General features: G+C 39.6%; 2 protein-coding genes and 1 long non-coding RNA gene across 18 annotated transcripts in view; 2 read left to right on the top strand and 1 right to left on the bottom strand.

Annotated features, from left to right (window-relative positions):
* Nucleotides 1–3,533, top strand: part of LOC142830895 (uncharacterized) — a 15,904-nt gene extending 12,371 nt beyond the window's left edge. Inside the window, exon 2 of the mRNA XM_075938439.1 lies at nt 1,054–3,533. Within this exon, the coding sequence (XP_075794554.1) occupies nt 2,311–3,312 (1,002 nt within the window). The 5' untranslated portion in view covers nt 1,054–2,310 and the 3' untranslated portion in view covers nt 3,313–3,533. The remainder of the gene's footprint in view (nt 1–1,053) is intronic.
* The window catches only part of FHIT (fragile histidine triad diadenosine triphosphatase), a 1,115,730-nt gene that overhangs the window by 12,646 nt on the left and 1,080,370 nt on the right, over nt 1–22,714 (top strand). The window lies entirely within an intron of this gene.
* LOC142830897 (uncharacterized) overlaps nt 1–22,714 on the bottom strand; it is a 25,066-nt gene extending 2,352 nt beyond the window's left edge. The window contains exons 1-3 of one of the 2 annotated variants that reach the window (XR_012906426.1): nt 22,576–22,714; nt 20,318–20,410; nt 12,543–12,659 (exon numbers count right to left, since the gene is read on the bottom strand). This is a non-coding gene — a long non-coding RNA (uncharacterized LOC142830897). Of the gene's footprint in view, nt 1–12,542; nt 12,660–20,317; nt 20,411–22,575 lie in introns of those variants that run through there. The other variant, XR_012906427.1, reaches the window with a different exon arrangement.

Raw genomic sequence — 22,714 nt, 5'->3', positions numbered from 1 at the left:
GTAAAATCCCTTTATTTCACCCTACTCCATGATTTAAATTGGGCCAAACTACAGTAGTTCTAAAAATAAAAATCACACACTAGTGAAAATTGCTAGCCGAAGGAAACATACAATATATAAAATTGAATTTTGTGAGAAATATATAGCTACAACTTCATGTAGTTTAAATGATTACTTTTATGCTTTCCTCAAGGCTATTCTGAGGGGATAAGTGGTTCTGTAGAATTAATCTCCTATGTATTGTAGAGGCAAATAAGTTATAGGTTTAGAACATGTAATCTAGAAATCATTTGAACTAATGTTCTCAGATGAAAGTGCATTCTGTGACAAAAGAGTACTTTCAACCAATCATAGGCCAAAAAATCTCTAGAGGTTAGTCTAGTACAGATACATGCATTCATACTGATGTATCTGCTCTAGCCATATTCTTTTTTTTCATACAAGAATGTCACCCCATTGAGCCTTCCCAGTGCTTTAAAGATGCCATTGGTTAGTTAATTGTATTTTACTCTCTGCTCATCCTGCTTGCTTTTTCAAGTATATTAGGGCCTCATTCCATAACTGAAAGGACTTAGATGATGAGTCTAAGTCTCTGAGTCTCTTACATGGAGATCTTGCCATTTTCCGCATTATTTTCCTCCTTTTTACAAGTTGTCATGGAATATCAGTAATATCAATAAAATAGGAATTACCATTTGCACTTCACTTTGAAATACCAGCACTAAGATTACATGTTATCCAGGTATAAAAGAAGTTTATTCTAAGGTAAAGTCGATTTTGTTGAGGCATTTAATTTATGAAAAGTTGGCTGCTGATACTCCATTGCCAAAGGTAATACTTACAATTTTTGTGGAGTACCATTCTATCCTCTGAAACTCAAGGGTACTCCACAAACGTTTTTTTCCTATGGCAACTGATTGCAGCTAAGACTACTCATACTTGATTGTGAGCCTCATTCTCATCTTTGAAACAAGCATTTTTATTATTCAAAACAACTTGTAGGCAGTCTGACTAAAACATTGTGTTATTTCTCCTTACCTTTGTAACTTGCAGACACACACTGTCACACCTAGCATTGCAACAGAAAGATTCAATGTGGTTTCATGTGGAATGGACTGCTGACTGCACTTGAACATTATGTGTATTTAGACAACTGCAATGTTAATCTTCTTGCTGCGAGGGGGTCAGAACAGCTTCCTCTGAGAGCAGTCCCTACTCTGTTACTCAACTGGCAGAAGTTTGCTGGCCTGTCATCACCCTCTTTCTGAAGCTCAGTTGGCATAGCCTTTACCACCTGCCTGAGGAGATGGAGAAGTGGCTCTTGCACCCAGTAGTCTTAGATCTTGGACTGATTCTAAAAAAATATTTCAAGATGCTTTTATTGTAGTACTGTGGATTTGTCTTAAATAATTCTGTCATGCTTCCCTTTATGATATTTAAATTGCGGCTAGGTGTTGGCTAAAACAGATTAACAGTGGACAAATCTGATTAAAATTATCTGCTATTTTAAAGGTTGAGTGCCTTCAATGAATTTGCTTTGAAATTATTTTGTTTGTTCTGCATACATGCACATCTAGCTCTCGAAAGGTCAGGAAAGGAGGAGTTGTTTTTTGGAATTTAAAGTAGTAAGATTTTCAGTGCTGGTAACCCTGATTAGTTTCTTTTTCTACTCTGGTTTATTTTTCTAAATGAAACTTCTTTGATAAAATGTACTTAAAATGGTGAGCTCTCATATATATATATTAAAATTGCATTCATGGTGTCATATTTTTATTTATTTTAAATTAGGTACAGTGGAATCAAAGGAAGCAGTACTGTACATATGTTGGATTCGCTTATTTTGGGAAGTTATCTTCTTCATATTGTGGATTTACATTTTTCTAGCTAAAATAGTTTAGAAAGGTGGACAGTATTTAACTGGCTTGTCATGTGTAGTTTAATAAGGAATAAAGAAAATCCCTTAGAATTTTTAACAGTCATGTTCATCAACATTCAGGAGGAATAATAATAAAATCACAAAAGGATTCATGTATGAGTCAGTGAAGCATGGCTAATTACTGTTTTCAGTCACAAAACTAATAACAGTTGGTAAGAAGCTGGGCCTCTATTGAATATGGGTTTGAGAAGAATATGGTTTTGCGGAATATGGGGAGGAGGAAGAAAACTGCACTTGAAACTGTTTTTTGTCATAAAAACATTGAGCGTCACATAAGACTTTTTAAGCTGCGGAGACTTTGTTTTAGTATTACAGAGTGGTAGAGATCACATTGGCATGTTAAGCTAAAAGGGGTAAAAAACGAGGGTGATATCATGCTAGGAGTCTACTACAGGCCACCTAGCCAGGTGGAAGAGGTGGATGAGGCCTTTTTTAAACAATTAACAAAACTATCCAAAGCCCAAGATTTGGTGGTGATGGGGGACTTCAACTATCCAGACATATGTTGGGAAACTAACACAGCGGGGCACAGGCTATCCAATAAGTTTCTGGACTGCATTGGAGACAACTTTCTGTTTCAGAAGGTTGAAAAAGCTACCAGAGGAGAAGCTGTTCTGGATTTGGTTTTAACAAATAGGGAGGAACTAGTTGAGAACTTGAAAGACAGTATAGGGGACAGTGATCATGAAATAATAGAGTTCATGATCTTAAGGAAAGGTAGAAGGGAGACCAGCACAATTGAGGTAATGGATTTCAGGAAGGCAGATTTTGATAAGCTCAGAGAACTTGTAGGTAAGGTCCCATGGGAAGCAAGACTGAAGGGAAAAACAACTGAGGAGAGTTGGAAGTATTTCAAAGGGACGTTGTTAAGGGCCCAAAAGCAAACAATTCCACTGTGTAGGAAAGATAGAAAATATGGCAAAAGACCAGCTTGGCTTAACAAGGAGATCTTGCACGATCTCAAAATAAAAAAGGAGTCATATAAAACATGGAAACTAGGACAAATAACAAAGGATGAATATAGGCAAGCAACACGGGAATGCAGGGGCAAGATTAGAAAGGCAAAGGCACAAAATGAGATCAAACTAGCTACAGGCATAAAGGGAAACAAGAAGACCTTTTATAAATACATTAAAAGCAAGAGGAAGACCAAGGACAGGGTAGGCCTACTGCTTAGTGAGGAGGGAGAAGCAGTAACAGGAAACTTGGAAATGGCAGAGATGCTCAATGACTTCTTTGTTTCGGTCTTCACCGAGAAGTCTGGAGGTGTGCCTAACGTAGTGAATACAGGCAGAGAGAGGGTAAGTTTAGAAGATAGGATACACAAAGAACAAGTTAAAAATCACTTAGGAAAGTTAGATGTCACCAGGTCCTGATGAAATGCATCCCAGGATACTCAAGGAGCCGATAGAGGAGGTATCTGAGCCTTTAGCTATGATTTTTGAAAAATCATGGCAGACGGGAGATTCCAGAAGACTGGAAAAGGGCAAATATTGTGCCCATCTATAAAAAGGGGAATAAGAACAACCCAGGAAACTACAGACCGGTCAGTTTAACGTCTGTCCCAGGGAAGATAATGGAGCAGGTAATTAAGGAAATCATATGCAAACACTTGGAAGGTGGTAAAGTGATAGGGAATAGCCAGCATGGGTTTGTGAAGAACAAGTCATGCCAAACTAATCTGATAGCTTTCTTTGATAGGATAACGAGCCTTGTGGATAAGGGAGAAGCGGTGGATGTCATATACCTAGACTTTAGTAAGGCATTTGATACGGTCTCGCATGATATTCTTATTGATAAACTAGGCAAATATAACTTAGATAGGGCCACGATAAGGTGGGTGCATAATTGGCTGGATAACCGTAGTCAGAGATTAGTTGTTAACGGTGCTAAATCCTGCTGGAAAGGGATAACAAGTGGAGTTCCGCAAGGGCCTGTTTTGGGACCCGTACTGTTCAATATCTTCATCAATGATGTAGATATTGGGATAGAGAGTACGCTTATTAAGTTTGCAGATGATACCAAACTGGGTGGGGTTGCAACTTCTTTGGAGGATAGGGACATAATTCAAAATGACCTTAGCAAGTTAGAGAAATGGTCAGAGGTAAACAGGATGAGGTTTAATAAAGAGAAATGCAAAGTGCTCCACTTAGGAAGGAACAATCAGTTCCATACATACAAGATGGGAAGCGACTGTCTAGGAAGGAGCATGGCGGAAAGGGATCTAGGGGTCATAGTGGACCACAAGTTGAATATGAGTCAACAGTGTGATGCTGTTGCAAAAAAAGCAAATATGATTCTAGGTTGTATCAACAGGTGTGTTGTAAGCAAAACTCGTGAAGTCATTCTGCCGCTCTACTCTGCACTAGTTAGGCCTCAGCTGGAGTACTGTGTCCAGTTCTGGGCGCCACATTTCAAGAAAGATGTGGAGAAATTGGAAAGGGTACAGAGAAGAGCAACAAGAATGATTAAAGGTCTAGAGAACATGACCTATGAAGCCAGGCTTCATGAACTGGGCTTGTTTAGTTTGGAAAAAAGAAGATTAAGGGGGGACATGATAGCGGTTTTCAAATATCTAAAAGGGTGTCAGAAAGAGGAAGGAGAGAATTTGTTCCTCTTGGTTACTGAGGACAGGACAAGGAGTAATGGGCTTAAAGTGCAGCAGGGGAGGTTTAGATTGGACATTAGGAAAAAATTCCTAACTGTCAGGGTGGTCAAATATTGGAATAAATTGCCAAGGGAGGTGGTGGAATCTCCCTCTCTGGAGATATTTAAGAACAGGTTAGATAGACATCTGTCAGGGATGGTGTAGGTGGAGCTTGGTCCTGCCTTGAGGGCGGGGGGCTGGACTTGATGACCTCTTGAGGTCCCTTCCAGTCCTATTATTCTATGATTCTATGTTTTTTTTCTTTCAATCGTAAAAGTAAGTAATAGAAATGAAGAGAGACTCTCAAGACAACAGTAATGGCTCCTTAGTCAAACATTAATACGTTTTGTAAAGTTTACATTAACTTTGAAAACTGTATCTATTGCTAAAACTAATCAGCCAATTTTCTCTGTCATAGATCAGAACCATTTTGACATTACATCTTTTCCCTTGAGCTTTGTCTGATGGGATATGAAATCTGAATGAGGCTGGATTTGAGACTGTACAAACTGAATGCGCATAAAGAATTTATTGAAAGGCAACATTTTTTAATCCCCGTCGTATGAGGTTTTACTTTTTTTGCAGTAATGTCAAAATTAGATAATTATTCTGGCTTCTGTTTATAGAAAAAAATGTATTTAGTTTTGGCTAAAGAAATCCGACTCTTTCTATGTTAAGAAGTGCAGAAGCATAGAATGCAGGTCTTTCTAACTAGAGCATTAAATCTGCTTACCAGAGCTATATATATAAGACTGTAGCCAGGGTAGATGGTTGGGAGACTGTGGTGAAGCCCAACCCTCTTCTACCTTTGCTTCTGGGGCTTCTGCCAAGGTACTGACCGGACTATCTTTTATGTCTGCTGGTGGTTATAATTTTGATGTTTCACCTCATCCACTAGCCTTCTTGTTGCCCTCCCTTTTCAGTGGAGAAACTGTCTGCCAATGTTGCTTCTAATCTTTTCCATCCATGTGCATAATAAATGTTTTATATGCATTGGGGCATGGGCGAATATGCACCACTAGCAGAAATAAAAAAAAACTTGTTGGCGCTCTGCTAATCATCTGGACAGTATCTGAATTTCTCTTGAAAGGCTGCACAAGCACACAGCTTATGGGGAACACTGGCTCTTTTACTCCACCCTTCCCTCAGGTTTAGTTGTTTGGGAACTTTTTCCCCTAGCACCAGCCTTCTGCAGCTGTTCATTGCTTTCCCATGCAACAGTAGCAGTATGAAACTAATGTGTAACCCATGGGTTTCAGAACAGCAGTAGTGAAACTGGGCTTGGTCTTGTAAAATATATAGTGCAGCTTCCTGGCAAAGATAACAGCAGCTGGGATACTAAAGCTGTCTTTCTTCAGGCTCAGGAAAACAACATTTGATAGACTGAGATTCAGTTCATGTTTACAAGGTTGTCTTTTCATCCTTAATGGAGAAGGGTTATATTTTTTTAAAATAATTATTGTTTAGATATTGCAGAAATTGATTCTTCAGGTTTCCACAGAACGTGACTTATTCACTGCGGAGGGGCAGTAGGTTTTCTGATGCTCTGCTAGAATCAGTCAATGTAATTTTTAATGAAGATTTTTGTAGAGTGCTAAAATAAGGTACATTTTAGATTATAACAAATATACAACGTTCAATGAATGCTTTCTATCTGATTCTGGTCCATTTTGCCTTGTTTATCTTTCACCTTGCTTTATTGTTTGAGATATCACATTAATAGATTTTGACACATTATTTAAGGGAGCTGTGATCTGTACTATATGTAGGTCTCCATATCGCAATGAGCAGTCTGAGAGTTTTAGGCTGAACATAGTCAGGTAAGAAAAAGAGAAAAAGAACATATCTTGAGCATAGAGGGAATGAATACTATTCAGTCTTGGGATAGGGCAGGGATAAGATTGAGTACCTTCAACTGAACAGTTCTGTGGGCCACCATATTTTTTATGAAAATATGTTTTTAATATGAATATGCTTGACTTAAATATGCTTTTCAAAATGGGGCATGCAATAAGGATGTTAAGTATTGAGTAATTCACTAATTGAATAGTTGATGCATTTTTGCATCGACTATTCGATTAGTTGATAGGGTGGTGCTGCCCCTTGGAAACACTGCGGGGGCATTTCAAAGGGGCAGCGCCGCACAGTTGATGCCGGGCAATCGTGCCAAGATGTGTAGCTAGGTTACTTGCTGGGACCATTTTGATTATACAGTAAAACTCCAATTGTCCGGCACTCCCGATAGTCCAGCATCAAAATGGCAAGCACTCCTGATGGAACTGGGACGGAACCCGGAACCGCTCATGTCAGCCGTTCTCATGTGGGTTACAGCAGGGAGGAGAAGTGTTTGGCTCCGGGGAAGGGGTAGGCGAGAGGGAGGGGGATTGGGTTACTGACAGCGTCCTGGTCAGCTGATTGAAAAGCCAGCCACTGAGCGCACATGCCCCAGCGCCTGGAGGGAGACGTGTGGCTGTACCGGGACCTGAGCATAAGGTTGCGCGCGGGAGGAGGGAGGGATCAGGTTACAGCAGGGAGAAGAAGTGTTTGGCTCCGAGGAAAGAGAGGGGAAGGAGGATTGGTTTGTGCATGGCGTCCCAGCCTGCTGATTGAAAAGCTGGCCGCTCAGTGCACATGCCCCAGTGCCTAGAGGGAGACACGCATGTGGACTGGCGGCTCTGGGACCCGAGCATAAGGTTGAAGGGGAAAGGGGGATTGGGTTGGGAGTGTGTGTGCAGTACCTCCTGATACTCTGGCATATCTGATAATCCGGCACCACCTAGGTTCCAAAGGTGCCGGATTATCGGAAGTCTTCCGTAGTACTTTTCCATAGTTGTGTGGGAGAGCTGAAGCTGAACGCAGAGGGTTCCTGCCTTGGGCAAAATCTGTTGATAGGCTAGGAACCAAACAATAGGGGAAGTTAATGGTTTAAGACACGCCCTTACCACCAAGATGACTGCTAGAAACATCTAAGATGGACCAAGGGGGAAGACTGGGCACAAACTAGGTGGCTGCCTAGCTTGTGAGAGAGATGATTAAAACTACTGTTAGGGTAAGAAATTACAGGTAACAAGTTACTTAGAATATTAAGCTTAGCTGGTGTACTTTTATTTATTTTGCGTAGTGATTTACATTAGTCAGTCTCTTACCACTTGCAACCACTTGTTACTGATTGCTTAATTGGGTTAAAACAGTGAGGGGAATAACTGGCCTGCAGGCCAGACATAATTTACCAGTGTTAGCCACTGGTGGACCGCCAGCACTGTATTTACCTGCACCTCCGCAAGTTCAGGAGCATGCAGCACCTGTTGGCTGTTGAGATGTTCAGTAAGGATTAATTTTCTAATTGAGTAGTCGATGGAATTTCCATAGACTACTTGACTAGTCGTTAAAGAACGGCAGTTACAGCGCTCACTTCTGGGTCTCAGCACAACCCCTCCCCCCAACTGCTCTGCACTGTTAAAGGGACAGAGAAGAGCCCAGTGCACTAAGACACTGGCTGAGTCTCTAGTCCCCTGTCGGGTCTCAGGACAAACATCCCCCTGCTGCCACTGCATTTTTAAAGGGACAGAGCAGCCGCAGCAGCAGCCGGTCCCATGCATCTCTCTCAGCACAAGCCCCCCCTCAACCCTCTGTTGCCACTCGGCATTTTTAAAGGGACATTTTTAAAAATGCAGAATGGCAGTGGAGGGGGTGGGTGGGTGGGTGGGTGGGTGTGTGTGTGTGTGTGTGTGTGTGTCCTGAGACCCAGTGGGGGGACCAGAGGTTTTGCACGCTGTCTCCTCTCTGTTTAAGGCAGAATAGCGACGGTGGGGTGTTTGTGTGTGTGTGTGTGTGTGAGAGAGAGAGAGTGAGAGATCGAGTAGTCAATAGTGCTACCTGATAAGCTCCTGCTTTATTGGGTAGTTGACTGCTTGACTACTCATTCACATCCCTAGTCAACCATGGATTGCCACTGTAAGCTGCATGAAGCACTGTCCCAGGTCTGTGACACTTCCCACAGCTCCCATTGCCCTGGAGCAGGCAATCAGTGGCCAGTGGGGGCTGCAAGCAACCATACGTGTGGAGGTGCAGGTAAATAAAGTGGTGGCTCCCTGCCAGGTGCTAACCCTAGTGAACTGCTGTCATATTATTGCCCACCCATGCCTTGTATTGCCCTGATTTTTATACTTTTGTTTATTAATGAACCCAATGTAAATAATTGTTACCTGTGGGTGGAGGGAACAACTATGCATCTCTCTTTCATTGATTAACAGTGTGAACATCTTATGAGCTCACTCTGTATAAACTTTATGCATAGTGAGACAGATTTATTTGGAGTTTTGATTCGCTGCGACCGGGCACTAGAAATGTAGCTGTTTACACAATTAATTGATAAGCCTGGGCTCATCAGTTAATCGTACTGACTACACGTGTCCCCCCTCCCTCCCTTTTCTTACAGTCGATCTTCCAGGGTTCGATTTAATGGGTCCAGTGAAGATGCTCTAAATAAACTCAGAGGGCGCCCCTATCAGCGACTCCTGCTTCTCACAAGGAGTAAGGGAAGCCGATGGGAGCATATCTCACACTCTGTGGATGATAATTTAAGATACGGTATGTTGACTCCAGCCACGCAATTAATGTAGCTGGAGTTGCATATCTTAGGTCGACCTTCCACTCCAGTGTAGACTAGGCCCAAGTGTATATGCTGTTCTCTCCTTTGGAACACACTGTTAGTGCTATAAATAGTCTTATAGAGCAGAGAATTGGTTAAGTTTGAAGTGGTAACTTTGTTTACAGTGTATTTAATAAACTTTGTGCAGTTTAAAGAAATTGCTGAAGAATGCAGACATAGCAATAAATTGTGGCTAATACTGAAGACAGATGTCTGAATCTGAAAAATATCTCAGAGTAGTGTTTAAATGGCTTCTCATAAACACAGGATTCTCATTATTCCAAGATCAGAAGACTAATGAATATTAATGTGTGAGATCAAAGAAATATTTAAAAATCAATGCAAGGAAAGAGTAATTATATTTTTAAGAATTATATAATGGACAATATTTTAATTACACAAAAACATGTATTTTTCTCATAATTCACTTAGGGTGTTGAATATGATGGATTTTTTTTGTTATACTAAACTATAAAAAAAGACAATTATATAATGCAAACAAAACAGTACAATACAATGCACACAATACATGAAAACCTATTATATATGAAATGATTTAGTATAGCATATACATCCATAATACTACCAATGTTTCAGAGAGAAATTACTTTTTATATTTAAAAGTTTATAGATTGAAGTACTGTGATTGATTATTACTAAAAATTGCACATTTTTGGTGCTTATCTGTGACAAATGAGAACTTCTGTTAAGTAGATTATACTAAATACTTCCTCAAAAGCAGGTATATTAGATGAATTATTTTGAGTAAAGTATTGCAGATAGTTTGATAGTTGGAAGTATTTAGTTAGAAATGAAAACTGAATTCCTTTTTAATATGGTTGCATGTTAAAAGAGAGTGAATCATCACAAATTTAGCCAGGCAACTAAAATGTTGGTTATACAACAGAACAGCAAGGATCTGATGTTACCCTAGAGCTTATTAAATTCAGTAGGTGTTTTTTAGTATTTAAAATACTTTATATTCCTATTTACAACTCTCCTTGGGATACTGAAATCTATTTAGTTACCCTGTTTGTGTTGTGAGCCTACCAAATCTGACCGACTCTGTGGATAGCATCAAAAAGTATTCTTGTAAACAGTTTGGGAAAGACTTGTCAATGCTGTGTCATGGTTGAGATGACACTTCCGTTTTTAAACTTATGTTTTGCTAAAAAGAAGCGTTACTGAGAACTCCCACTTTTTGGGGCAAAGAAGCAAACCATGTAATGCAAGTGAAATATTTATCAGAGGTTGGAAAATAGTGGCTGCAGGGCATGTTAAAACCCTCTCCTATAGCTCACGGGGTAGTACAGGTTGAACAGCAACATGTGTGGTCTGGCATGATTTTAATTTGTCAGATCTTCATTTATCATAGGTATGGTTAAGTGTCTCTTGATCCCATAACGTTTGTTTATAGCCACCAATCCTGGCTCTCAGTGGTCTGTGCTGTTTAGCACTAATTTGCCCCTAATTGTTTTCTAAGTGTAATCCCCTTACTAAAGGGGCCTCTGTTTTATTCTAAAAAGACCCTGTGTACTACAATCCAGACTACAATTCCCATGAGCCCTTGGAACAAAAGAGGGAGGAGGGACTCTTGTGAGAGAGAGGAGGCTCTCTCCATGTGCTTGAAGAAGAGGCCTAGCAGTCTGGGACTCTGCCTTGCAGTTTGGAACCAAAGGGGGAGCCAGGCTGCTGCTAAGGACATTGACCCAGTGCAGGGGCTGTTGGATGCAGCTACTACATGCCTGTTGGAACTGGGAGTTAGCAGGCTGCTTCCTATAGGCACAGCATGAGGCAGTAAGTTTGGGCCTTGCTGGAAGAGTGCTGCCTGGGACAGAGCTGCTGTTTAGCCTGGACCAAACCCTCCCTACAGCTGCAACATCAGCGTGCCAAAGCAAGCAAGTGTCTGGGACTGAGTCTAAGGGTGTGCACACTCTGGGGTGGAGTAACTGTTGTCTAGCTATATAAGCTTCAGTCATTGTTATGTGTTTTGTTAATGCTATTCCTTGCTAATCTGTTAATCCCTGTTGAGTTAAGTAAAGATGGTTTATTTTAAAGTATTCTATTAGATGTATATGATTTGTAGTTGTTCTGGAATTAGATCCAGCTTTATGTTGGAATGAGTATATTCCTGGAGGCTCTCAAGGCACCAGTGTGTGTACAAGGCCAGCCAGGTGGAGGCACCGCCACTTTACATTCATTGCCAGCAAGGGACTGCAGAAAGGGGGTGGATAGGGCTTTCCCCAGCTAAACACCATCAGCACTGGGGTACTCAGGATCTCTTTTGGGTTAAAACACCAGGTGCCCGGGCACACCTGTGAGTGTGACCTGCTCCCCAGTAACCCGGGGAGGAAAAAGGGGGTTACATAAGAACTCAGAAGTGGTGTCAGGAACCATGGGGGAAGTGGAGTGCATTGGAAAGGGCACACTCACTCCACTTCCCCAGCAGCACCAGGCTCCCCTGCAGTGATTCCCAAAGCTGTGTGCTCGAGAGGGCAGAGTGTCATGCGGGAAAGAAGGTGAAGTGATGGCAGGAAGGGGTCAAACTTAGGGGCAGGTAACAGACAGCACCCCCTCAGACCAGCAGGAGTCCTAGGCTACATTGCACAATTGCTCTGTTTGGGACTGGGATTTTGGAACTTTGCTTTTTGTGCTTTTGCTTTCACAAATTGGGCAATACATTGAGACAAAGTTTTGAAGCTGTTTTGTGTTCTCTTGAGATGGTGGTCAGTCCAACACCTCTCTTTTTCAGCATGGAAGAACAAAAGTATATGTTTATCAATTTTAACTTTGAAAAGCTGTGCTCCCCACTAGCAATAGAAACTAGAAGAGTCAAGAGAATTCAAAAACCAATGAGGATATTGGGAAAGCTGTCTGTGTTCAGAAATAAATTTCAGTACATCTAGAGGTTTAAGACTTCTTGGAAGTTGTCGTGAAATAGCTTTCAGTTCACTGCACAAATGTACTGCATCAATGTCTTTTGAATTTCCATGTTGTAATGCCCACTGTAGCTTCAAGCAGTGTTCTAATATCTGTTTTGAAGTCTTATTTTGCAAACTGTGCACATTGTTGAGGAAACCAAATATTGAATCAAGCTGCTGTATCTGCTCAAATCATTCTTTAACTGACTTGAATGCAGTATTTAAGACTGAAAAGTAGAAGTTTACTGTGAATTTTTGTTCTGGATTCTGAAGTGATTCGTCATCTTTTGTCTTGTGTGTAAACTGTTGCTTCTTTCTCTGAATATGTGCTAGTTCTGATTCATAGTCTGTTGGTAGTTCAGATTCCTCCGCACTAGCATCTACTAGTGTCTTTTCAAAAGCTTCCTCACTCCTTCATTCCTTCAGAAACTTCTTGGTCAGTTGCAACTGTTGTATAGTGAAATGGATGTTGAAGTCCTTTAGCATTTCACTGTTCGGTTAAAACTATTTAAAAATTAAAAAGACCAGAATTTCTATTATCAAACGTTATTGCAATTAGAATGTAAAGGTATGTATATGTTAAGTGGTATTTAGTAATATCAGCAGTCAAGAGTTCGAAAATCAGGGCACTACTATTTAACAGTAGTAGTCTACAATAATTATGCAGTCTTAATCTTACAAGTACTTATGATTCTCCTTTTATAATCTTGTTAAAATCTCTTACCAGATTTTTCAAGTCCAGCATAATATAAATTTCTTCATGGGCACAGCATCTTCGGGATCATAGCTTGTAACATAGCAGAACAGCTGTTGAGGGGTTGCTAACTGGCCTTCACTAAGTGGCGAGCAATGCTGACTCAACTGTATGACTGGCCAACACTGGGCTACTGAGGAGCGACTGAACTGCCAGACCCCTCACCCAGGCAGCAAACCCAAGTGGCACCATTTTGAAGCTATGTGATTTAACTGTATTACCATACACAGCCATACTTTTGTTCATAAGAGAGAACAATATATTTTTAAATAGAGAAAATATTCACTTCTGTCTATTTTGGCATCACTTAAAGCAGTGGTTCTCAATGTTTTGGTCAGTGGCCCACTCTGCTCAATTCAAACATATCCATTGATCACTTATCTCTAAATATCTTAAATACTAAATTATTCATATTGCACTACTGGAGCTATAGCATAAGAGGGTGTATATAACCATTAAGAAAGGAAATATTATTAATCAAAATAATTAACTAGATTAAACAATTTAACTTTATCACGTTAGTTTGCCAAACTTCATTTTAAATAAAGTAAAATATTAATGCATGTCCAGAACAAAAGGTTTCAACATTGTTTTTCATTTAGCAGGGATGAGGAACCTTTTTTGGGTTGGGGCCACTGATCTGCAGGAAAAATCAGTTGACAGCAACATAAAAGTAAGAGGCACTCCCTCCCCATAAAACATCCCCCCAACCCTGATTGATGTGGTCCCCAACTGAGGTACTTCACTCCTTTGGTGCTCTAGCCCCATGGGGAGAGGTGGAGAAGGCAGGGAGAATGAAGGTTCGGGGCTTCCCACAGGCCAATTCATTCTTTTGTGTCCCATGGTTAGTAGATTTGTGAACCTTCTTAGGTTCTGGAGTGGGGCCAAAATAAGAGGGTCAGTGTGCAGGGAGGGGACTTCTAGGGAATGGGCTAAGCATCTGTTTGTAGGACAGGGTGAGAGTGTGAGGTCTGGCCAGGAAGGAGGGTGCAGGAGCAGCTTGTGGGTGGGGTGTCTGGCCAGGAGTTAGGGTACCGAAACTGAGAGAGGGTTGGAAGGTCAGGGAAGGGAGGGTGCAGGAGTGAGTTTGGGGGTACGGTGTCTGGCCCTGAGGCAGTGTACAGGAGTGAGCTGAGGGTAGGGTCTTTACCCAGGAGGGAGGGTGCGAGAGCAAGAGAGGATGCATGAGGGAAATGAGGATGTGGGGTCTGGGCGTGAGAGGGATGGGTGGCGTTCACCTGGCTTTGCGCGCCCCCATTGCTCCCAAGTGCCATTCCCATTGGGTACAACCTCCTGCTGCTCCTATTGTCTGCAACCTCCTGCTTCTCACTTCGGCCATGACTCTGGCCATTGGGAGCAGCGGGGAAAATCTCCAGGCAGCAGATCCATGCGCTGCTGGTCCCTAGCCAGAGGGAGGGTCAGCAGTAGCACATGGAGCTGCTTGTTTACCCCAGGAGTCCAGTGAGGCTCAGGGCTTTCTCCCTTTCAGGAAGGCCAGTGCTGATGATCCAGTCTTGCTGGGAGGTAGGGAAGGAGCTTGGAATGCCAGCACGGGCTCCCTGCTGCAGGGTGGGGTACAGTAGCTAAGCCTAGGCGGCCGCCTAGTTTGCCTATATGGTTTGGCTGGCCCTAGATGAGACATTGGCAATAAGATGCTAGCTTCCAGATGAAGAAGGACCCCGAGAGAGGCAGTGAAAGAAGTGTGGGGAAGGAGGCCAACAGTACTCCAGGGAGGACAATCTTCACTTTTTTTTAATGTGCTGCTTAGAATCTATGGAACCACATGATGAGTCCCAGCACCCAGGAATGAAAGTTTATTGGAATTTATTTCTTCCTAAGCTGGAGGTTATTTTGGTTTGGTCTGAGGCTAATCTGAACTGATACACCAGTAAGAAGGGGAGTCCTGAGATGCAGTTACACTTACCATTAGCTATGTAGAACATAATAGGCGAAGAGGAACCCTGAATTTCACCTGCTGACTGGTAGCCAAACTAGGCCATTAAACACATAGAAGGTAATTCCCTGTTTGTCATGAACACATGCAATTTCATCAGTTTCAGAGTAGAGAAATGATAATGAATGAAAATGTTACAGAAGACAGCTGATTTTGATAAGCAAAAGTAATTTTGTGCACGAATAAATAATATTTTCATGATAAAATTTTAGATTAGGGTAAGGGCCATCTTCCTATTACAGACTTAATTTAGATCTGTCATCTAGCAGCATAAAATTCACAGCTGTCAACTTCTTGCCCCAAATTCCTTGAATTATGAACAGATTGCCACTAGTATTATTGTATATGGTGGAAATATACACTCATTCATAACATAATGGAAACAAAACCTCTAAGATTAACTGGGGCAGTTGGAATAAAGTTGATTTTTTTTCAAATTTTATCAGCTCCGTTTCTGTTTATTTTATAATACAATCTATGTTTTTGTATAATAGTAAAATGGTCATACTAATATTCCTTTGTAATATCATAAACAAGTAACTGAGTAATGGGGAATTGCTTCCCCATGAAACAGTCAACTATAGAGGAATTATTTTGTTATAAACAAATGAGAGATTCTAGGAATGAGTTCGAATTTTGCTGCTTTATTTTTATCATGTTTCTTGTGAATTGTCGACTTGTATAATAACTTTTTTTATTACCTGTGGGGATTTAAATGCACTGAATTCCCATCAGCTAAAAAGAGAGTATTGCTTCAAAAAATAAAGAACAGATCTGATGGTACAACACATTAAATTGTTCTGGGCATAAAGAATTTGATATCTGTGATGGAAATCCATGTTTTTTGACAATCATCTGGAGATTTCTGCAAACCTTTAATGGTATCTTTGGGCTCACAAGTAGATTCTTCTAATATTGTCACAATCACAATAGTATCTAATAGCTTTTGCAGTGCTACTGAATCCAATTTCTGAAGTAGCAAGAATAGTTGACATTCTGTTTTAAAGTGACCATGTGTTTGACCCAATTCTTCTATAGTATTGTCATCACAGATGCTGTATGTTTTTGGACGCTGACAAGCGGAACAAGTTGCTTTAGCTCACATTGCTCATCTGTCATATGGAACAGTTTTCAGATTTTTATTATGTGAATGAAATTGGGAAAGAGATTTTCTTCCTTCCTAGGCTATTAACATAATTGAGCCCCTCCTCCCTCACTATCATGTTAGAGCAAATGCATCTCTAAAAGCTGATAGAAATGTCCATTCCATGTCTAGCAAGCATAACCCTCATCTAATAAATTCAAAAGTTAGTGAAAACATTGCAAGTGCCAGAGAAGAGCCCCTTGATTTATACATAAATCTCATTTGGAGAGAAGGGCTTTATTTTTATAGTAGCTAAAACTGATACATGAAGTGCTATTAACTTTGTCTTTGGACAGCTCAGGTTGGGTACATCTACACTGCACTGTTAGCTCGAAATAAGCTACTCAATTTGAGCTACACAAATTGCATAGCTCATTTCAAGTTAATTTCAAAATATCTTATTTTGTAATTTGGCCAAATTTCAAAATAAACTGCTATTCCAAAACATCCCTTAAGCTTTAGAACAAAGTTTATAGGGATGTTGGAATAGTGAGCCTGTTATTTAGAAATAATGGGCTTGTTTCAAAGATGTAGAATAGCTGTTTTGGGATATTGGAAGTATCCTGAAATAGCGCCACAGTGTAGAAGTACCCTTAGAGTTCACGGGAGGCTAGGGATGCTGGCTTTTTGTGTTCTTCACTGAGTTCTTAGGAGATGAAGAGTGAACTTTTATGAAGATTTAGAAATGTTCTACTTAAATTATACAGCAATGAATTTTACACTCTCTGTCATGTCATGCCATCGTTTATGCACAGAGCTCTAGAGGGTTCCATGAATAGAATGAGGCTAGGCAATGGCCTGTGTGTTACCCTCACTTTATATCCCATTGGCTTGATTGCTTCTGTATCCATGACAATGATGCATTTCACTCTAACTTCTGACTCTTACACGTGATTTGTTTAGACATATATTGTGTTGTGTACAATTATTTTATTTGATGATTTTTCCTTGAAAGTGAAAGAAATTTGATTTAGTAGTTATTCAAGTCATGCCTGCAAAATCACTTAGTAGAATAAAATTCCCAAGTACTGTAACTGTCAGATTCCTTTATCTAATTTATGAAATAGAGACAAAGGAATCAACAATAACACTCCATTTAGTGTCATTAGATTAGCCATTATAGAAACCACAGAAAGTATATAATCCTTTACTTTGTGTTCACTTGAATTTGGTTATTAAACTTTGATGGAACTTTCATTTACCAAATGCCTTAGTTTACAACAATAAATTGTTTAACTCTTTACTTTCCTCAATTAAATATGGCAGTTTTAATAGATGTCTATTTCACTGGTGCTCATATATACTGTTCACTTGCATTTTTTTCTTAAATTGTGGTAACCAGTTGCTTAAACGGCAGGTGTGGATTCGATTGAGGGTTATCTTTTTCTTTAATGTTCCTAAAGCAATTTTCTGCAAAAACTCTTTATTTTTCCATCTTAAATTTTAGGATACAAATTAACACACATGTAATTATTCAAATATATATTTACAGCTTTTAATTGCAAAAACAACCGTAGTAAAAAGAAATAATTTAAATCCGTATTTGAAAAAATGAATCTAGACTCTTGTATAGTATCGCTCTGGCTGAAATATAAAACTCTCAAATTAAGAGACTGTGTTATATTGGAAAGGAGTTAAACATGTTATTATAGCGGTATTATATTATTTGTTTTGCAATAATATAATCCCACAGAAGTCCCTTGTCCTGTTATCGTGTATGTACATGCTTAGTTTTAAGCACAGAGCATTCTAATGACTTCACCAGCATTATTCAAGTATTTTGAGATTAAGATGGTGATAAAAGTGTTTAGAGGATTTAGATTTAAATTAATAACAAAAATTCCATTGACTTAAAGAGGAGAAGTTTTGGGCCCTTAAGACTTTTCTTGCAGCATTTCTTTTGTACATTGATACAAATAACATTATTTGCATCATATTGCACTAGTTATAGAAATATGTGACTAATACTTAATCAACAAAATTCAATTAAATCCGTTTAATTCCTTTAGCTACAATACTGGGGTATAGTATAGACTCATAGAATTGTAGGATTGGAAGGAACCTTGGTAGGTCATCTAGTTCAATCCCTTGTAACAATATAAGACTAAGTATTATTTAGATCATCTCTTCCGTGTGTTTGTATGACTTGTTCATAAATTCCTCCAGAGATACTAGAACTCTGATTAGGTAATTTGTTCCAGGGCATTTTCTATAGTTGGAAAGTTTTTCCAGTTGTCAAGCCTAAATTTTGCTTGTTGCAATTAAGTCTATTAGTTCTTGTCTTTTCTTCTGTGATTAAGGAGAACAGGTGACTACACTCCTCATACTAACAACCTGTTACGTTCTTGAAGATTATTAGCAGGTCCTAGCTTGAGTTGCCTTTCTTCAAACTAAATAAACCCAGTTTTTCAATTATTTTCTTATAGGTCATGTTTTCTAGACCTTTCGTTATTTTTGTTGCTGTCCTCAGGACTTTCTCCTGTTTCTCCACTTCTATCCCAAAGCTTGGTGTCCAGAACTGTACTCAGTGCTCTAACTGAGGGTTTATTGGTGCTGAGTCGTGTTAAAGAATTACTTCCCATCACTTGCTTACAACACTCCTGCTAATGCATGCCAGAATTATGCTCCTCCTTTTTGCAACAGTATTAGAGATGTTAGCGTATAGTTGAATAAACGATTAGCCAAAAACCCTTGATTTATCAGTTAATCCTGTTGACTTACACGCACTCCCCGCCCCCTTGCTGCCTCTGTATCTGTGCGGTGTTGGCTTTAAGCAGGCTCCCCATGAGAACTGGATCTGCCTGCTCCCCCCAACCTCGCGCTGCTGCCTCTGATAGAGGTAGTCTTTATTCCTGTCTTTATAGATAGTTACTATATTTGCCCTTTTCCAATCATCTGATATCTCTCCCATCCTGCACAAGATCTCAAATAGAGCTGCTGATGGCTCAGCGATCAATTCAGCCAGTTCTTTAAATATTCTGGGGTGTATTTAACCAGGCCCTGCTGAGTTGAAAATATTTAACTTGTCTAAGTAAGTCTCAACTTGTTCTTTTCCTATTTTAGGCCACATTGATTTATACTAATGCATAGTATTTGTATTTAGAAAGTTGCAAGCAATAGGCCTTACTGTGTACCAAAAATGTTTTTTTGCTTTTGCAGTGAGAGAATACATTTTGAATCAGCAGAGTTGCAGTTTGAAAATCTGCTATGCACTCTGCATGTGCATTAGCTGTTTGACAAAATGCTTTGTAAATACAAAGAAATTAATTTTACATCTAATATGATGAAGTTTTTGCAGAGAAATTTTTAAAGGGACACCGCTATCCTTAAAAAATGCAGTTCTGTCTGCAAATATTTACCTACAGCTAACTCTTAAGATCATTATAACCAAAAGATTACAGAAAACATGTTTTCAGTTTTATTTAGTGTATTGTTGTTTGCAATTAAAACATGAAACTGTAATTGCAAATCGCAAAATTTTGCAGTGAAACTCAAAGACAGATGTAATTGTTGAAATTATTTTTTACCTATTTAAAATAAAAGTGTAGCTTGCAAGTTGACTGTCATGTGCACAATTGTTGTCTTGGGTTTTAGTACAAAATTGATCTAGTTTAACAGTGATTTCATCTGTTTTATCTTTTTTTTAAATTCGGTGATATTTATTTTTAAAGTAAATACTGGATCCAGCTAAAACATACAAAAACAAAAAAGTAGTGTAAATCACTATCAGAGTATACTGTATAAGTACTGTGGCCAGAATTCTTGAATTACACTGCAGAGCAACACCAGCAAATTCCCAATCCCAGCTTTCTTCCAGAAATGTGCATCTTCTACTGGTTAGACTTCTCCTGGATCAGTGTTTCTCAAACTGTGCTCTGCGGAGCCCCAGGGGGCCACGAGACATCTCTAGGAGCTCCGCGAGGTTGACAAACTGCAAACATTGATAGGTACAACACATACAATCAGTGGACCACTGAGGCTCCACATACATTTTTACATATGTAAAGGGCTCCGGAGCCCAGAAAGTTTGAGAACCGCTGTCCTGGATAATACAAGTTCAAATGAAGTCAGATTAGTATAAAATGATATGTGCAAAACCTGTTATCTCAAATGGAGTTTCCCAAGCACTTCAATCAAAACACTGGTTCAGATAAAACAATAAAACAAGTTTATGAAATATAGAAGTATTTTAAGTGATTACAAGTATTGAGGACTGCAAGTCAATATTAGTTACAAGAAAATAAAAAGGTACAACACACCTACTATCTACTGAACAAGCTTAATTAATTCAAAGCTAATGCCTCTCTCACCATGTTTCAGCAGTCTTCCTGGCTGGATTTCTTTCAGGCAGGACTCTTCCCCCTGTTCAGTATTACGTTCCTCGTACTTAAGTGGTGTTGAGGCTGTGCACAGAGAGAAAGAAAGGAGTATTTTTGTGTATCTGTTCTCATTGTCTTATAGTCCTCATTTTCTCTGAAAATCATCTCTACCTGAGGTTCAGGAGATAAAGTCTGGAGACAGTAACCTCCAGCTGTGTCATTGCTAAAATGTAGATTTTTCATTCACACCCTTTTTTCTACCAGAGAATGGTTACTTGACCAGGTGATAGCTCATTTGATTTTGTTGTCATCTTGCTGAGGCATTAGTTTGTCTTTTGTCTTTGAGGAACTGATTTGTGACACACAGAGAGAGGTTTTGTGTCTCCTCTTCATGGTCCAACTCATAATTGGCACATCTTGCTTTTCAGGTCAGAAACAACAAAAATAGTTTTTGTAGAATTAAAAAAAAAAATTAAACTCTAAAACTTTAGTTCTGTGACGCATGTAGCATATTGAGAAGGGAAGATTATGTAGTGTAAGGGTTTTATTGCCACTCATTGAGATTTACAAGTGGGGAAAGCAACAGGTGATGTATGTAGGTCTCCCAAATTCATGCTGATAAAACCTTTTATACCACATCGTGTTATATTTCATATATGTGGTCACGTAGTTTACAGTACATGTAAAAGATATTTTCTAGTTCTTGATGTTTTCAGGGATAAAGCTAAATAATTGGAGACCCATTTAATTTCCTTACCCCTAAATGTAGGTCCCTACCCTGAAAGCTGATCTGAACGAGCAGAGCTCCATGCATGGAAAGAGCCCTTTTTGCCTCATCATACTTTGTTTAGCCACATAATAGTTATGTTTCTTGTGAACCTTAGTCTTCAAAGTGATTTTTATTATTTCTCTCTGTAACGTATAAAAAAGTTTTCCTGCCGCGCAACAGAATGATGTCGTCAGGCTTTCTGGCCATGAAAGTGGCCAGTGAGAAGGGGCTTGGCAAGCATTGCAAACAAGATGCAGCCCCTTAGTTTATTTTTAAATAAAATGAAATACTTGATCTGAATCTGCTTTTGGCTGCACGCAACAGCCCATATTGGATCAGAGCTGTAAAATATTTGAAGACGTGAAATGAGCAAACAAAAACTAGATGAGCAAACAAGAACAGACATAATATGCATTCCTCTGTTGCCCCTCTCTTTTTATAGTCCTCCTTTCTCTGAGAAGGCAAGTGTGATTGTGATGTCAGACAAATCAGCTAGTTGTCCCTATCCTCTGAGTAAGACAGCTAGTCATACTCAAGTCCTTTTCCCTCTGCCTTTTCCCAGTGAAGTTGTGAGATGGGTGACATCACGTTTGTCTTCTTTCTTGCTTTCTTTCCCAGCACAATGATGGCCGATAGTGGCCTTACAGTTAAAACATCTCTCTCGTTCTTCACGACTCTATCTTTTTCTCAGAGTTTACATGAAGGAAGGAGAAAGATTCGGACATCAGAGGCAAATCAGACCCTAAGCAGCTTTATGATATTTCAAGATCACTGATAACTTAATAAAAGTTTTTTTTAATAAGGATTTCAGAAAAAAGACTTTACAAAACTCAGAGAACTGGGAGATAAGATCCCATTGGAAGAAAATCTAAGGGAATAAGGAGGGCAGGAAATCTGTCAGTGTTTCAAAGAGCCAATATTAAAGGCACAATAGACTATCCTGATGTGAAGAAAAGATAGGAGGAATAGTAAAATGCCAATATAGATGCATCAAGATCACTTTAGTGATCTGAACACCAAAAAAGCAATTCTATAGAAAGCCAGAAACATAGACATATCACTAAGGATGAATACATAACAAAAGCACAAGCATGCAGGGACAAAATCAGAAACACTAAAACAACAAATGAGTTACACCTAGCCTGGGACAAAAAGCAATACAAAGAGTCTCTATAAATACAATGGGAGTAAGAGAGAGTCAAAGGAAAGTGTGGATCTGGTTACTTAGCAGGAAAGGAGAGCTAACAATGGATGACATCAAGGAGTCCGGGGTTTTATGTCTATTTTGATTCTGGCTTCACTTAAGAGATCAGTTGCGACCAGATGCGTAACACAATCAATATTAAGACACAAGGGGAAAGGAACAAGACAGATAAAGTAGATGTACTCCATTTGGCAGGGCCTGATGAACTTCACCATAGGATACTTACGGAACTAGCTAAATCAATTTCAGAACTTTAAGCAGTTATCAAGAACTCACATGAGTGAGAGCCCATAGGACTTGCATGGGCAAACTTAGTACAACGAAGCTTTATCACCTGGCACTCTGTTAACCAGAATATTTTAACCGGCATTGCCCCCAGCCACAATACTGCTGCATCTTCAGGCACATGCACCTA

Source organism: Pelodiscus sinensis, chromosome 11 (assembly GCF_049634645.1).
Source record: "Pelodiscus sinensis isolate JC-2024 chromosome 11, ASM4963464v1, whole genome shotgun sequence".
Taxonomy (NCBI): domain Eukaryota; kingdom Metazoa; phylum Chordata; order Testudines; family Trionychidae; genus Pelodiscus; species Pelodiscus sinensis.
The sequence above is the reverse complement of the archived record's forward strand: the minus strand, read 5'-3'. Positions and strand labels throughout refer to the sequence as shown.